This window comes from Danio aesculapii, chromosome 5, assembly GCF_903798145.1.
Source record: "Danio aesculapii chromosome 5, fDanAes4.1, whole genome shotgun sequence".
NCBI lineage: Eukaryota > Metazoa > Chordata > Actinopteri > Cypriniformes > Danionidae > Danio > Danio aesculapii.
In genome coordinates, this window is record NC_079439.1 from 5,702,091 (window position 1) to 5,718,286 (window position 16,196).

At 36.8% G+C, this 16,196-nt stretch overlaps 1 protein-coding gene across 2 annotated transcripts in view; it reads right to left on the reverse strand.

The window, feature by feature from the left end:
* The window catches only part of pbx3a (pre-B-cell leukemia homeobox 3a), a 95,348-nt gene that overhangs the window by 17,493 nt on the left and 61,659 nt on the right, over nucleotides 1–16,196 (reverse strand). For both annotated transcript variants that reach the window (XM_056457273.1, XM_056457275.1), the window contains exons 3-5: nucleotides 13,237–13,478; nucleotides 11,462–11,652; nucleotides 4,211–4,346 (exon numbers count right to left, since the gene is read on the reverse strand). In XM_056457273.1, coding sequence (XP_056313248.1) covers nucleotides 4,211–4,346; nucleotides 11,462–11,652; nucleotides 13,237–13,478 — 569 coding nt within the window. The remainder of the gene's footprint in view (nucleotides 1–4,210; nucleotides 4,347–11,461; nucleotides 11,653–13,236; nucleotides 13,479–16,196) is intronic.

The following is a 16,196-nucleotide window of genomic DNA, read 5'->3' on the forward strand; positions in this document are numbered from 1 at the left end:
ATGTAATACCTTCCCGGCAGGCACAGGACGTAAACATGACGTTGGATTTTGTTTAGAAATGAAAATCAAGTTGACCTCAAGCAGACGTCAGTGTCCAATGTCCAACCTAAAATCAACCAAATATCAACGTCTATTCATTTTACACCTGGACGTTGTGTGGACTTTACCACTACGACATCTATCAGAGGTTGGATTTTGGTCACTTTCCAACACAACCTAAAATCAACCAAATAACAACGTAATTTGCCGTGGTTATTAGACGTCAAAATAATGTTGTCCTTAGACCCTGACTAGACATTGAATTTTGGTCACCTGACGTCATGATCTAAATCTAACCTAATATTAACATCTTATGATGTTGTGCGCCTGCTGGGTTAATTCAAAATATATAGGAACGTTTTGCATGTGTATATATATTTATATAATTATTATTATTATTTTGGCAGCTTGGGCTGTAAATGAACTGTTTTTGCTAAACAAATGTTGCAAGCCAGCACTTTAATTTCTCTTAATTAACTCAAATTAAACTTTACTTTAAACCTCTGTGAAATAACAATAAAGAAAATGGTCGAAATACCTCCAGGATCCAAAAACTGCTCACTGTTGTGCTTTATATCATTTTGAGATATTGCAGGGCTGCACTGCTGTGTTTCGTCATTTGTATTTGAGCCAAATTCTCTGCACCTTCACAGTGTCACAGAGCACCTCGAACAAACTCAACACAGGCTCGTTGGGAAAATGTGCTCAGGGGAACATTTTTGAGAACCGAGAAATATGTGTCCGCAGGTACATAAGGGTTGCATTTTGTGCGTAAAACAAATACTATGGGGCAATATTACTGACTGCTTACCTGTGGATGGACGGCTTTTCAGCTGTTTTGTAGAATTGTTGTTTTAAGCCACATTGGAAGGCTTTCTTTAAGCATCACCTTTTTAAGGGCATGCTACATGAATTTAGGTCAGGACTTTGACTAGGCCACTGCAAAGTCTTCATTTTGTTTTTCTTTGGCTATAAAGAAGTGGACTTGCTGGTGTGCTTTAGATCATTGTCCTTATACAGAATCCACTTCTGCTTGAGGTCACTAACAGATGGTCAGACTTATGCCCAATGCCAATTCTACCCCTTAGCCCTTCCCCTTACCCCTACCCCTTGTTTTGCGCATTCACGTGAAGGGGTAGAGGAGTCCCACTTCTCTTTAGCTGAAGGCGTAGGGCTAAGTGGAATGGCTAGATAGCCCTTAAAACGGAGATCTTTCAGGATCACACTCGAAACCAAGGGGTGCGAAAATTTCCCAGAATACACCAGCTACAACGGCACGGAAGTCAGGAGATGCATAAATTTGTATTTTTGTCATTATTATGAATTTTTAGAACAAACAAGCACATGTTTTAATATATTCATAACCGCGTTCATGTTTTAACTGTTATGCTTTAAAAAAAAACCTGCTAAAATAAATCTGCTAAATTTTGCGATCAATAATCCATAATATTAACTCAGTCCCACAACATTCTGTCACTCGAATACCCTGTCAGAAAAGTCTAGTGGCTGGGAATGAGCTTTTTATAATGTTAATGTTGTTTTTGGTGTGTTTACATCGCTGAATATAGCCACTGTGTAAATGCACAGTACAGTTACGATCCTATTGCCACATTTTATCATTATGATAAATGCCTTCAGTGATTTCCTGAAGATAAATACCAACAAATAACACAACTGGAATAACTACAGCAGTCGCCATCGTCTCATCTCATATGATGTAAGAGATCATGTGATGACATATGATGACGTGTGCTGGTGCTGTAGTGCTGTCCCATTTCTTAGGTGTACATTTTGAAGCTCTTCCCCTTAACACTCTGTTTCAAGGGTCAATGGGAATGGGTAGGGGTACAAAAATAGTATTAGGATTGGGCCAGATTCTCCTTCTGGGTATTTTGGTACATATGCAGAAGAATTCATGGTGAACGGTGCTAGACATGGGAGATGAAGCAGACTGGGGTTTGAGTCCAACGAATAATGGTTCCTGGAACCAGAAAAAAATGAAACCCAAAAAAGCAGTGTAAAATCATTGAAGCAATGGCTTTTCTCTTCTAGTTTGCTATTGAAAACACTTGGGGTTAGGTTAAGGGAAGGGGCTGTGTAGGTCAGTCGATATCAAGCTGATAACAACTCGCTCTTTAAGGTCTCAAAACTCAGGGCTTCTGGTAGTACCTAGAATAGCAAAGTCGAGTAAAGGAGGTCGAGCCTTCTCATTTATAGCTCCTAAACTCTGGAATAGCCTTCCTGATAACGTCCGAGGTTCAGACACACTCTCCCAATTCAAAACTAGATTAAAGACCTATCTGTTCAGTAAAGCATACACTTCGTGCACCACTTAGGGGGCTTCCACACAGGATCTGCATCTTGTTGATATACACTGTGAACATCAGCTACGATAATTATTTTCTTTATTCTCCATTTCCACCTGGGGATACTCTTCCCGAGGCCCTCAGACTATGCAGAGTCACTGATTCGATCCAAGACCAACGACGAGATGATCCCAAGGTTTCCATATCCTGGACCAGGCCGAATCCTGAGCAGCTACTGTGGTAGTCATGGAAGAGTGGAGAACATGAGACTGATTCCTGTGACGCTCCAGAGACAGACGAGTCTTCGCTGAGGCCAGCTTCCAGCCTCCGCCACTGAGATTGCAGCTCTGCACAAGACATTTGGCCAGCGGAGAAATTAAAATGATCGTGCCCAACTGAGCCTGGTTTCTCTCAAGGTTTTTTTCTTCACTTTCGTCAATTAGTGAAGTTTTTTTTCCCTCTCCGCTGTCGCCACTGGCTTGCATGGTTCGGGATCTGTAGAGCTGCGCATCGTTGGATTTGCTCTTCAATATTTGGACTCTCAGTAGTGATTATTAAACCACACTGAACTGAGCTAAACTGAACTGAACTTAAACACTACAAACTGAACTACACTGTTCCTATTTACTGTGACCTTTTATGTGAAGCTGCTTTGACACAATCTACATTGTATAAGCGCTATACAAATAAAGGTGAATTGAATTGAGTTGATATATTATGCACGACAACAAGACCACCGGTTTCTTTCATGCACGTGCATAAGAAGGAAGTTAATAATTGCAGAAATGTATACAGCGCCCTCTAGTGAAGTTCTGAAAAATAAAACTGCAAGCAGACATAGACCAGTGTATGTATTTCTCAGTTCTCAAAAATGTAGCTCTGGGCACATATTTCCAATAAGCCTGGGTTGAACAAATTTGTTGGTTATGTTAAAGGCACAATATGTAAGATCTTGTCATTAAAATATCACAAAAACATTAGAACTGTGTTGTATATTACGTTGACATATGTACTTTGGCATTATCCCAAATGTTCTGAAGAACTTTTAAATCCAGAGAAATAAGCTATTTTAACTAGTGAGACAGATCGTGTGCTGTGTGTGCTGTATGATACCACACACCCTCGATTTCTGGTTTGATTAACAGCAGTGATGCTTTAATATGTTGTGTGTTTTATTTGACTGCACAGCGCAGCATTATAACAAAAGCCTAAAATGTTTTAGTCTTATAAAAAGCACTGCTTTTTCTGCATGTGATCATGAGCTGAAGAACAGGAAGTGGTGGATGATGGCATAATAAAAGCTCTGCTGCTTTCATACGTTTCACTTCTGCTTTCAGCCTTGTTCTGCTTCATACTACCATGATAATAAGTGTTCTAAACTCTCTCATCCATCAACATCATGAGTCCCGTAGGATGTAATGAAGGCCACAACTCCCATGATTCCCAACGCCGTCATCAAACTACACCTTTGTTTGTTGTGAATACACACCCTCTAGTGGTAAAAAACGTACATACTGTGCCTTAAAAGGAATAGTTCACCCAAAACTGAAAATTCTGTCATGATTTACTCACCCTTTAATTGTTCCAAACTGAACGTAACGAAATCAAAAAAGATATTTTGAGGAAATCCGAAACCATTGACTTCCATAGTATTTGTTTTTCCTACTATAGAAGTTACAGGTTTTCTGCTTTCTTCAAAGTATCTCCTTTTGTGTTCAACAGAATAAAGACACTCATAAAGGTTTGGAACCACTTGAGGGAGAGTAAATAGTGAGTGCTTTTTCATTTTGGGGTGAACTATCCCTTTAAATCTCCTTTTGAAGGCTATAGTGTGCGCTCTATTGTTTCAGATAGGACAGACTCACCTGTGAAACCGTGATGGCACATTTCTTGGCCAGCTCCTCTTTGGCCTCTTCACTGGGATAAGGGTTACTGAGGTGAGAGTAGAAATACTCGTTCAGGATCTCCGTCGCCTGCTTGCTGAAGTTGCGTCTTTTCCTCCTGGGGAAACAGGAATCATTAGTGTTGCCAGATCCATAACGGTACACATATTTGTTTGGTTTGGTGTGGATGTATACTTTACTTAAAGAATAATTGATGCCACTTTTGGGTGTGCAATATTTTGTAATAATACAATGGACAAGAGTCAATTACTCCGCTTATAATACAGTTCCCAAAGCTAAAACTGCTGTTCGGATGTTGTATTTCAGACCTTTGTCAGGTTTTCGTCCTCAAACTGCTTCTGTGCAGTATTCTTACACATCTCATCTAAAGTGTTTTATTTTGTTGTGACTTTTTTTGACTGTTGTAGCTGTGAAATAACTCAAATCATTCAGTGTAGTGATATAAAACTGTAATGTGCTCCAAACCTACTTGAACTACTTTAGCTGTGCATTTATCTTACAATAACTGCATGCCTTAGATCAGGGGTGTCCAAACTCGGTCCTGGAGGGCCGGTGTCCTGCTGAGTGTAGCTACAAACTTGCTTCAACACACCTGGCAGAAAGTTTCTAGTATATCTAGTAAGAGCTTGAGCTAGTTTAGGACACCGGCCCTCCAAGTCAGAGTTTGAACACTCTTGACTTCAGAATATTCATTGACCAATCAGAATCAAGCATTCAGCAGCCCTGTAGTATAAATAACATGGATAAGTAACGTGGATGTTAATGAAATGCCTCTTTTTGTGCCTCTTATTGACCTATAGACAGGTCAGGTGTGCATTATTTCCTAATAACTCAACAGTTCAATCGTTCCACTATGATTACCGTACCTAAACACATCGTTCAGATTAGTTGTCAGGTTGTATTTCAGACATTTGCCAGGTTTTTGTCCTCGAACTGCTGCTGTGTACGACTCGTTTCTTCAACCCAGGCTAGTTCTGAAAACGTACCTCAATATACATTTCTGGAGAGCGGCAAATACGTCCCAGGAGCTACATTTTTTTTTTTTTTTTTACAGTTTATGTTTTTGCGAACCCACCAGAGGCCGCTGTGGACGCTTTTTCAGATCTCAAATTTCTCTTGCAAGTGCCATTCATGCCTGCTGTTCTCGCGTAAATCCACCAGAGGCCGCTGTGGACGCTTTTTCAGATCTCAAATTTCTCTTGCAAGTGCCATTCATGCCTGCTGTTCTCACGTAAATCCATTAGAGGCCGCTCGTCCTTCCCTAAACCCAACCGATAGTGTTTTCAAAAGCACCGATTGACCCATCATACCGCCCCGTAGAGTTAGTTTTAAAAACAAAATGCAGCCATATGTACTTCAGGCTACATAATTCGCGATCTCCAGAAATTTATATAGAGCTATGTTTTCAGAATGAGCCTATATTGCCTTAAGTGTGGATTTATTGTAGTAGTAGTAGACAAGTCTTTTTATTGAATTTTTCAGTAAAACTTTTTAACAGAGCAACTCAAAAATATGCAAGAACAAAATACATGAGAAAAAAAAGGAAAGCAAATACCAGGTGAAATAATACTAATCAAAAGAAAAAAAAGTAATTAAAAAATATAGTATAAATACATTAAGGGGTAAGTTGGGGGGGGGGGGGGCTTGGGGGGAGCTTACAATTCAAGTATTTGGAATAAATCTGTTTTCAAAATATGACAGGAAGGGTATGAGCCTTGGGTGCTATATTTGATTTTTTCTAGCTTTAGATATGCCATGACATTTTCTACCCATTTAGTATGTGTTGGTGGTTTAGTTGACTTCCACTGCAAAAGTATAAGCCTTCGGGCCAACAAAGAAGAGAACGCTAGTGCATTTAATTGACCTGCTGGTAGTGCCAGGTTTTCAAGTGTCACACCAAATATTGCCATTACTGGATCTGGCTGTATCTCCTTTTCAGCTGTGGATTTATTTACTGTAAAAATAACTGCACGCCTTAGATTGTTCATCAGCCAATTAGAGTCAAGTATTTAGCGGATTGGTAGTATAAATGTTTAAATACAATGTTGTGATATGCTTTAGAGTAATCAAATCCAATTTTTACAGAACAAAATAAAAAGATGCATGGATAATCAAGCAAACTTTATGTTCATCTTGAAAAATTACCAACAATATTAAAGTTTATGCAAAACGTCTACATTTATTTCACAACATAAACACATATGAACCACAATCTGCAGACTTTTGTACAATTATACACCAATGTTGGGTCAAATACAGACAAACGCAATTAACATAGGCTCATTCTGATTCATATCCCTATATTCATTTCTGGAGTTCACGGATTATGTAGCCAGAGGTACACATGGCTGCATTTCATCTTTAAAACGAAAGCCACGGGGTGGTATGACACCTTTCCTTTTGTGCTTACCAGCTGACCGCATACCACCATGTGGACGCTTTCCCGCTGTTACCAGTTTGTCCAGTAGCTCACCATGTACATTGGCATACTTGAGACACAGAGAGGAGTTGACCACGATGATGGGGTTTGAGTCCAGCAAAGAATGGTTCCAAAACGCAAATAAGACAAAAACAAAATCCCAAAAATAAAATAAACAAGTAAATAACAGGGTGAGAATGGGGTAAAATCTGAAAACGTGGTAAAAATCAGGCAAGGGCTTTTCTTAAACACTATTGGTTGGGTTTAGGGAAGGAGGTGGGTGGGTCAGTCGATCAGTCAGTCAGTCAGTCAGTCAGTCAGTCAGTCAGTCGACAGCGGCCTCTGGTGGATTCCTACGAGAAGAGCAGGTGCAAATGACACTCGGGAGAGAAATTTGAGATCTGAAAAAGCAAACATATTGGCCTCTGGCGGACATTCATTCATTCATTCATTCATTTTCTTTTCGGCTTAGTCCCTTCATTAATCCGGTGTCGCCACAGCGGAATGAACCGCCAACTTATCCAGCATTTGTTTTATGCAGCGGATGCCCTTCCAGCCGCAACCCATCACTGGGAAACAACCATACACACTTATTCACACACACGCCCTCTAGAAATGTATATAAGGCCATGTTTTCAGAATGTGCCTGGGTTGAACCCAGTGGTTGTTTTTTTTTGTTCAATTAAATTTAAATGACACGTTTTAGCCCAATGGCTAGGTTTGTCCATATTGACCCAAATTGGGTTACAAAAACCCAGCATTTTTTAGTGTACTAAAGTGTCCTTTTCTGTTTAAAAAAAGTCTAAACTGTCAATCAGATGCCTACAAAAGCATACATCAAGCATGTGTTTACATTAAACAGAGATTTTGTTTTATTCTATTTATCATCTAGAACAGTGGTTCTCAAACTTTTAAGCCAGCGACCCGCAATGTACTTTCGTCAAGAACTCGCGACCCCCCCACTACCAAAGCATATCCAAACAATAAAAATAACATATTTTCAGCTGTTCACAATATTTTAACTATATTTACTATACATTACAGGGCTCGAAATTAACATTTTTGCTTGGTAGCACTGGTGCTCCTAAATATTTTAATTTAGGCGCACCCACCAATTATTGCACCGTTACTAAAAGTTTTATAAACAGATTTATTGCATTTGAAATCAACACTAATCAAAACTAACAAGCAAAAAAAATATATGTATATATGCATGCGTGAGGAAAACATGTCTTAATGAAATCCCGTTATCACAAGAAAACACATTTTTATAACATAATTGAGTGACCAAAAGATACACAGACCACTCACCAGCCCTGCACGCACTGCTTGACATGAGTTCATTAATGAATCTGTTAACAATACGTTAACTGTACTGTGTTCTCACAGATGGTGTCTGATATTGCACAGATGCTTTTGACATATACCTTATTATTTGTATACATCATTTTAATAGCAATACCAGTCTTTTCAGGAGCTGCAATATTAGTTTAATCTTGGTCAGTGCCAGCCCTTTTGCGATAGTGTACGTGTTATATTTTACATATATCTGGCACTTGCACGACTGACAGCATCTGGTGATTAAATGAAGGATTAAACAGAACCTCTCATGCTTAAAATGTGTAGATGTGGCAAACAGTTACCTGAAAATTCTGTCCCACAGACTTTACAGTGAATGCTTTAGTTATTTTCACAGCAGACTTGAAGCCAGTGGAAGTCTTTTATCCACTCTTGGAAAAGTGTAGATGGTGGATTAACATTCCCCACATGATCAGTAATCAGATGTGCCATTATCTGTAGCTTTAGCTGGTTTCTAAAACTAAATCTGTCAGTGTTGTTTTCATTCTCTCGTCTTCACCGCTTTACATTTTCGCGGTTGTATCTCCTGTCATCTGAAGGCAGAAGGCGTTAACTGAATGATTCAGTCCAGTGCAGTGGGCCAATAAGAAGAGCGCGAAGGCGGGACAAGCGTTGCCGGCTTTGTTTACTGAAGCAAGTTGACATGACAACAGTTTTAAACTGTTCCTGAGCGCTGCGTTTTAAGTGCAAAGATGCATTCTGCCTGAACGTGTCCTAAATACTTGATGAATTCATCAGTGATATCTTTATAAAATCTGAAAATATTAGCTTTCACTTATAATACTGAAAAATATATATTATAATCACAGAAAATTACACTATTTTTAAATCACTCTCGCGACCCCTTGAAATTATTCTGCGACCCCCAGTTTGAGAGCCACTGATCTAGAAGACTAAATGATAGGTAAGGTTAAACCCAATGCTATGACATCAGATCAACACCTGTCTTTCGGATGAGACGTTACCAGTCGTGATCTCTTTATCATCTCCATCCACCAAATTGGCTCTATCATTGTCTCTTCACTACACCAATAGCTAGTGTGTGGTGAGCGCACTGGCGCTGTTGTCCTGTGGCTGCTATCGAACCATCCAAGTGGATGCTGCACACTGGTAGTGGTGTGGAGAGACCCCCCTCTCATGATTGTAAAGCGCTTTGGGTGTATGGCCATACACAATAAATGCATTATAGAAATACACATTACATTTTAGGGGTGTCAAAACTAACTGTTTCTTCAGTGCACTGCGTTGCAGACGGGGACAATTCGATATCGGTTCAGTAATAGATCATAACCGGTTGTTACGTACTGACATCATTTATCTCATACGCAATATGTCGGCGTAAAATACTATGGTGAAAGAGGCAAGTAAATAAAATGCTCCTACTACTTAAAAAGCAGATAAGTCCCTGCTGAAAAATCCAGCTTAAACCAGCCTAGGCTGGTTGGCTGGTTTTAGCTGGTCGACCAGGCTGGTTTTAGAGGGGTTTTAGGCTGGGAGACGACCAGCTAAAACCAGCTTGACCAGCCTAGTCAGGCTGGGAGCCCAGCCTAAACCAGCAATGTCCAGCTTAAACCAGGCTGGTCAAGCTGGTTTTAGCTGGATTTAGCTGGTCATTTTCCAGCCTGACCAGCTAAGACCAGGCTGGAAATAGCTGGAAACCAGCCTGGAAATGGCCAAAACCCCTATAAAACCACGCTGGTCAACCAGCTGAAACCAGCCAACCAGCCTAGGCTGGTTTAAGCTGGATTTTTCAGCAGGGATGTGCACAATTCAGTGCTTGTGAGTTTACTGGACAGTCTTTCACTGACACTGAAGAAGGTACAGCACAGGCCGCTATTTCACTACTAGGGAGAAAAGCTGTAAAACTTCAACTCTGCCTCTCTCTCTCACTTTAGACATTTGACCCGCTGGGGTGTTCATGAGGTAACCCTTCCTCTCCTCTCAGCTGTTAAAGCCATACTTGTGGACACAAGCGTGCCTGTGGTGCGAGATTTCTTCACTGTGTCTATTACGGATTACCTGTGATAACCGCGTATTATGCACATATAGACTGTAACCGCGGCTGTTCTTCCTGCGTCACTCATCGATGAACAGCGCTTTCATTTCTAAAGCCAATCGCAGCCCTTTCTGTTGAGCAGGTGAAGACAATGACCAATCATAGGAGTGTACTTGCTTGACAGTGCTCAAAAAGCAAGCAGGATAATATTTACATTAGTTTATTTGCTATAAATGCTCAAGCTGTCTTCTGTGCATGTGTTGAAGTTTTGTCTAAAACAGCGTGCTTTCTTTGAGCAGGTCAAATTAAAGGTACAGTTCATATATCTTACTGCTTGTCTTAAATGACAATATTGTATAACAAATAATATATAAATAATAATATATTTCTAGATTTTAATTTTAAAAAATTCTTGTGTTGTGAAGAAAAAATCTAATAATGTATGGAAAGCATCGTCAATGCACCGAGATATCGAATTGAACCGAATCGATGGCATGATAATCGTAACCGAAGGGTGAGACCAGTGTAGGTTCACACCCCTATTACATTTTACATTACATCATCACTGAACCCACCAATCACTGTCTGCCTCATTTGCATTCCATCATTTGAATAATCTTCTGTTGAGCAGATTTATGCATAATTTGCTTCAAAGTAACTCGTGCCCTTGCAAACCGACCGGCACTAATTGGCACATTTCCTTTGCCCAGCGATTTTCTACGTCTCCTCCTTCTGCCAGTTTAAGAAAACAGCGTGATTCACAAGACCTTAAAATATTAGCACATCTCCCACTCGTTCACACACGCCTCGCTGTCAGCAAATCCAATACAAGGAGAAACAAACCTGCATGCGCAAACAACACCTACATGTGTAAAAACACACACACACGCGACCAATAAAAAATTATTCACTGGTGCTTTGTATTTTTATTATGCATAATTCACTTTAATAAGGGGTTTAAACACAGTTGTGTGGCAGCAGTGTGTGAATATATCCAGCTTCTAATGGGAAGCATTAATTAATTGTGTTTTTATAATCACACTTGATAAAAACAATCTGCAGAAACACTTTGATTGACATTCTCCCTTGTCATCAGAGTGGGAAAGCTCTGCCCACTAGTGACTATCTCTCCTTCATTAACATAGACAGCCCTGAGTGAGAAGCAGGCATCCGTCAGCCACTAAGAGGCATTATAAATGTGGAGTTTAAGAGATAAAGTTAGTCCTGTTCGTGAATCTGCCACTATGCTGACACGTAGGCATTTGTAGCTCCGCCCTCTTTCGAAAAAGAGCACAATCTCATTTGAATTTAAAGCGACAGTCACCAAAACACCACATTTAGACTGTGACTGTGAATTAGGACCATGTCAGTGAAATGCATATGCTGCACAACATGTTTTGCAAGTGTGTTTTGGATGTGAAATTGGTGTGTTTCTGACCTGGCGTCGAGAAATCGTGAGCGCAGGATCATTACAGCTTCACATGTGCTCTGCTTGAGCTGCATTTGGATGGAGCTGAACTTGCGGTGGATGATGTTCACCATGCGTTCGATCTCTTTGGGGGAAATGGGTCGAGTGCGAGACTGTTCCCTCAACAGGTTCATCACATGGGTAGTGAACTCGTTACACGCCTGTGAAGAAGTCAAGTTAATCATAACTGATAAAGGAGACTTACAGGGTGAGAAGCATTAAGTTAAATAAAACAAAACAAAGCAAAAAATTTAATAAAATAACAAATGAAAGAGAAAAAGTTTGTACAGATTATATATAATTAAAAATGAATAACATAAGAAAATAAAGAAAAAACATTATAAAATAGATCAAATAAAATAAAAACAAAAATTTGTAAAATAAAAATAAGAAATGAAAAAAAACTTTACAAAATTAAATTAAAATGAATAAAATAACAAAATAAAGAAAAAACATTATAAAATAGATAAAATGAAATAAAAACAAAAATTTATAAAATAAAAATAAGAAATGAAAAAAAACTTTACAAAATTAAATTAAAATGAATAAAATAAGAAGAAATTAAAGGAAAAACTTTATAAAATAAAAATGGAAAAATTATTAAATAAAACAGGAAATTAAAGAAAAAACTGTAAAATTTTATTAAGATGTAATAAAATAAGATAAGAAATTAAAGAAAAACTTTATAAAATAAAATGAAAATGTAAAAATTATACAATAAAACAAGAAATTAAAGAAAAACTGTAAAATTTTATTAAAATGTAATAAAATAAGACAAGAAATGAAAGAAAAACTTCATAAAATAAAATGTAAAAATTATACAATAAAACAAGAAATTAAAGAAAAAAAATAGAAAATTAAATTAAGGATTAAAAATAAATAAAATAAGATATGAAATGAAAGAAAAAAGCTTATAAAATAAAATAAAATAAGAAATGAAAGAAAAAAGTTTATAAAATAAAATTAAAATGAATAAAATAAAAAGAAATTAAAGGAAAAAATTTCTTAAATAAAAATGTAAAAATTATACAATAAAACAAGAAATTAAAGAAAAAAAATAGAAAATTAAATTAAGGATTAAAAATAAATAAAATAAGATATGAAATGAAAGAAAAAAGTTTATAAAATAAAATTAAAATGAATAAAATAAAAAGAAATTAAAGGAAAAAATTTATTAAATAAAAATGTAAAAATTATACAATAAAACAAGAAATTAAAGAAAAAACTGTAACATTTTATTAAAATGTGATAAAATAAGATATGAAATTAAAGAAAAACTTTATAAAATAAAATGAAAATGTAAAAATTATACAATAAAACAAGAAATTAAAGAAAAAAAATTTAATTAAAAATAAATAAATAAAATAAGATATGAAATGAAAGAAAAAAGCTTATCAAATAAAATAAAATAAGAAAGGAAAGAAAAAAGTTTATAAAATAAATAAAATTTAATAAAATTAAAATATAATTTTTTTATAATAATACTGTGTTATCTATAAATTAATACACACAGCTCTCTGTTAATTTATACACAAAATGACACGTTTTTAGTTTTAATGCGCTAAATGACAAAACATTTTTTAAAAACACTTAATGAAATAAAGTAAATTAAAATAAAACAAATATTAGTTGGAAAAATAGGGGACTAACAGAATTTTTCCTTAGTTAAACTGTGTAGTGTCATTTTTACAGTAACGAGCTACTTTTCCACTGCTTGATTTCTTTGATTTTTCTCTTCTGCAGACCTGCTCGTATTTCTCCAGCTCTGTGTGGTAGATCTGTCTGATCTGGCTGAGCTTGGCTCTGTAATCCGAGTGCTCGATGGAGTTGTCAGCTCCGACTCCCACTGCTGCTGTTGCTGCAGCAACCGCCGCAGCCCCACCCCCTTTCTCAGGTCCGGACACGCCCTCCGCCAGCAGCATGTTATCCAGACGCATGAGCTGCGGATCTGTAGGTTCCTCATCCTGACTGCTGCGCATGCTCAGACCTACAGAAAACACAGAAGGTGAGAAGTGTGTTAAACAGACGCAAGGTTTAGGTCAGGACTCTGGGCTGGACATTTCATTATTTCAATACGGTTGAAATCCTGAAGAAACTGCTTTATTTATTTTGCTGTGTTCAGGATTTGTTATGGGTTGATGAATTCTCACTATTAACTAGTGTCTTATTACCTGCCTATTATTAAGATATTGGCTGTTTATAAGTACTTGTAATGCACATATTCTGCATGATTTTATTCTACATCACTAATCCTACCCAATACCCTAACCCAACTACTACTGTAATAACTATGAATAAGCAACAAATTAGGAGTGTAGGGAGACAAAATGTATATAGTTAATAGTTTGTTAATAGCAAGAATGGTACCTTAAAATGAAATGTAACCAATTTTAGCGAAGTGTGTTATGCAGATGCAAGGTTTAGGTCAGGACTCTGGGCTGGACATTTCATTATTTCAATGCGGTTGAAAGCCTCAAAGACTTGCCTTTTTCATTTTGCTGTGTTCAGAATTAGTTATGGGTTCATGAATTCTCACTACTAACTAGTGTGTTATTACCTGCCTATTATAACAATATCCGCTGTTTATAAGTACTAATAATGCACCTATTCTGCATGATCTTATTCTACATCCCTAGTTCTACACAATACTTAAACCCAAAAACTACAGTAATAACTATATATAAGTAACTATATATATATATATATATATATATATATATATATATATATATATATATATATATATATATATATATATAATAACTATATATAAGCAGCAAATTAGAGTTTGTTGAGACAAAAGTCATAGTAAATAGTTTGTTAATAGTGAGAATGGTACCTTAAAATGAAATGTTACCAAATTTTGTTAGAGAAGTGTGTTATGCAGACCAAGGTTATAATAGTTTGGGATTTTTCATTTGTTTTAGTTTGTATTTCGTTTTGACTTTTTGTTTTCAAATTTAGTTAGTTTTAATTAGTTTTAGAGGAAGATTTACTAGTTTTTATTAGGTTCTATATTTTGAAATGACTTAGTTTTAGGTTAGTTTTTATTAGTTTCAGTATTAGTTTTAGTTTTTTTTTCTAAATAAGCATATTTGTTAGGTGAAAGATTCAAAATCAATAGAATAAATATTGTATAATAAATACTCAGCCATACATTTTTTGAAACCTGTATTCAGAGGACACATGAACACTATCATCTACCACTACCATCTACCCACCCTCAAATTCAAATACAACAGCCCACAAGACAGCAGCCTTAAGTACAATATGTGTGCAAGGCTGATTCTGATGTTAGATACACAGTAGTGATGGGAAGTTCAGATATTTATCGCGGATGTTAGGACTCAACATTATCAGTAATTTCAGTCAATTAAAACATCACCATGATCTGAAAAATGTCTTAAGGTAAAGTTTTGAAACCCAAGTGAAGCATGATCCACCTATTTAAACTCCGTTACGATTTTCTTCTATGAAATAAACTTACGTTTCAGCAGATCCTCTCACTTAAGCCCTCGGTTTACCCGCGCTGCAGTTGTTGAAGTTCAGTTCAGTCACAGCAGGCTGTCATGTACTGTTTGTGCTCGGTTCACTGAATCACGCATGCGCAGTTTTATCGGTTAACCGCTTCTCAAATTTGATCTTAGTGTAACGTCACTGTTCTAATAACTGAATAATATATTAGATTTTTTTAGAGTTAGAGGGGGTATTGGGCTTGTTAAAAAAGTAAGTAGTTAGTGGACGAGTGCTTACTGGAGACGCGAATCGTTTCAAATGATTCAGTTCGATTAGGTGAACTAGTTTAACCGGTTCACTTAGAAGATCCGGTTAAAAAGATTCATTCGCGATCGCGATACAGAGATAAAACCCATTATTGGGCACAAACGTGTTAAAGTAATAGTTTTAAGTTTCTGTATTTAGTGCTGTCACCGTGCTGCTGTGATGTCCACTCGTTGTTTTTGTCGCGGGAGCAACAGCGAGGATGACTGGAGGAGAACCGGCTCGTTCTGGTCAATGGCAGCAGGACTACAGACTCTGAGGTGATGTACGGGTCAAACACCTGCAGTGCGGAGTAAATAGATTTACTTCTAAAAGGCTTACAGTAAGATTATGTATTAAATACATTTACAAATACGAAAACGAAAGAGGATTTTGCTATAATTCTAGTTAGTTTCAGTTAGTTTTGTATGTACACAATACAGTTTCAGGTAGTTCTAGTTTTTTTGAAAAAACCTTGTTTTTGTTTTTATTTTAGTTAACGACAATTGTTTTACATTTTAGTTTTCGTTTTTTCCTTCGTTTTCGTTAACTATAATAACCTTTATGCAGATGCAAGGTAGAATTCTCACTATTAACTAGTGCCTACTATTAAGATATTGGCTGTTTATTAGTACTTATAAAGCACAATATTCTGCATGATTTTATTCTACATTCCTAATCCTACACAATACCTAAACCCAACTACTACTATAATAACTATTAATAGACAGCAAATTAGGGTTTATTGAGACAAAGGTCATAGTTAATGGTTTGTTAATAGCAAGAATGGTACATTAAAATAAAGTGTAACCAAATTTTGTTAGAGAAGTGTGTTATGCAGACGCAAGGTTTAGATCACGAATCTGGGCTGGACATTTCATTATTTCAATATGGTTGAAAACCTCAAGTACTTGCCTACTAAAATGTCAATAAAAGTCATACTGTT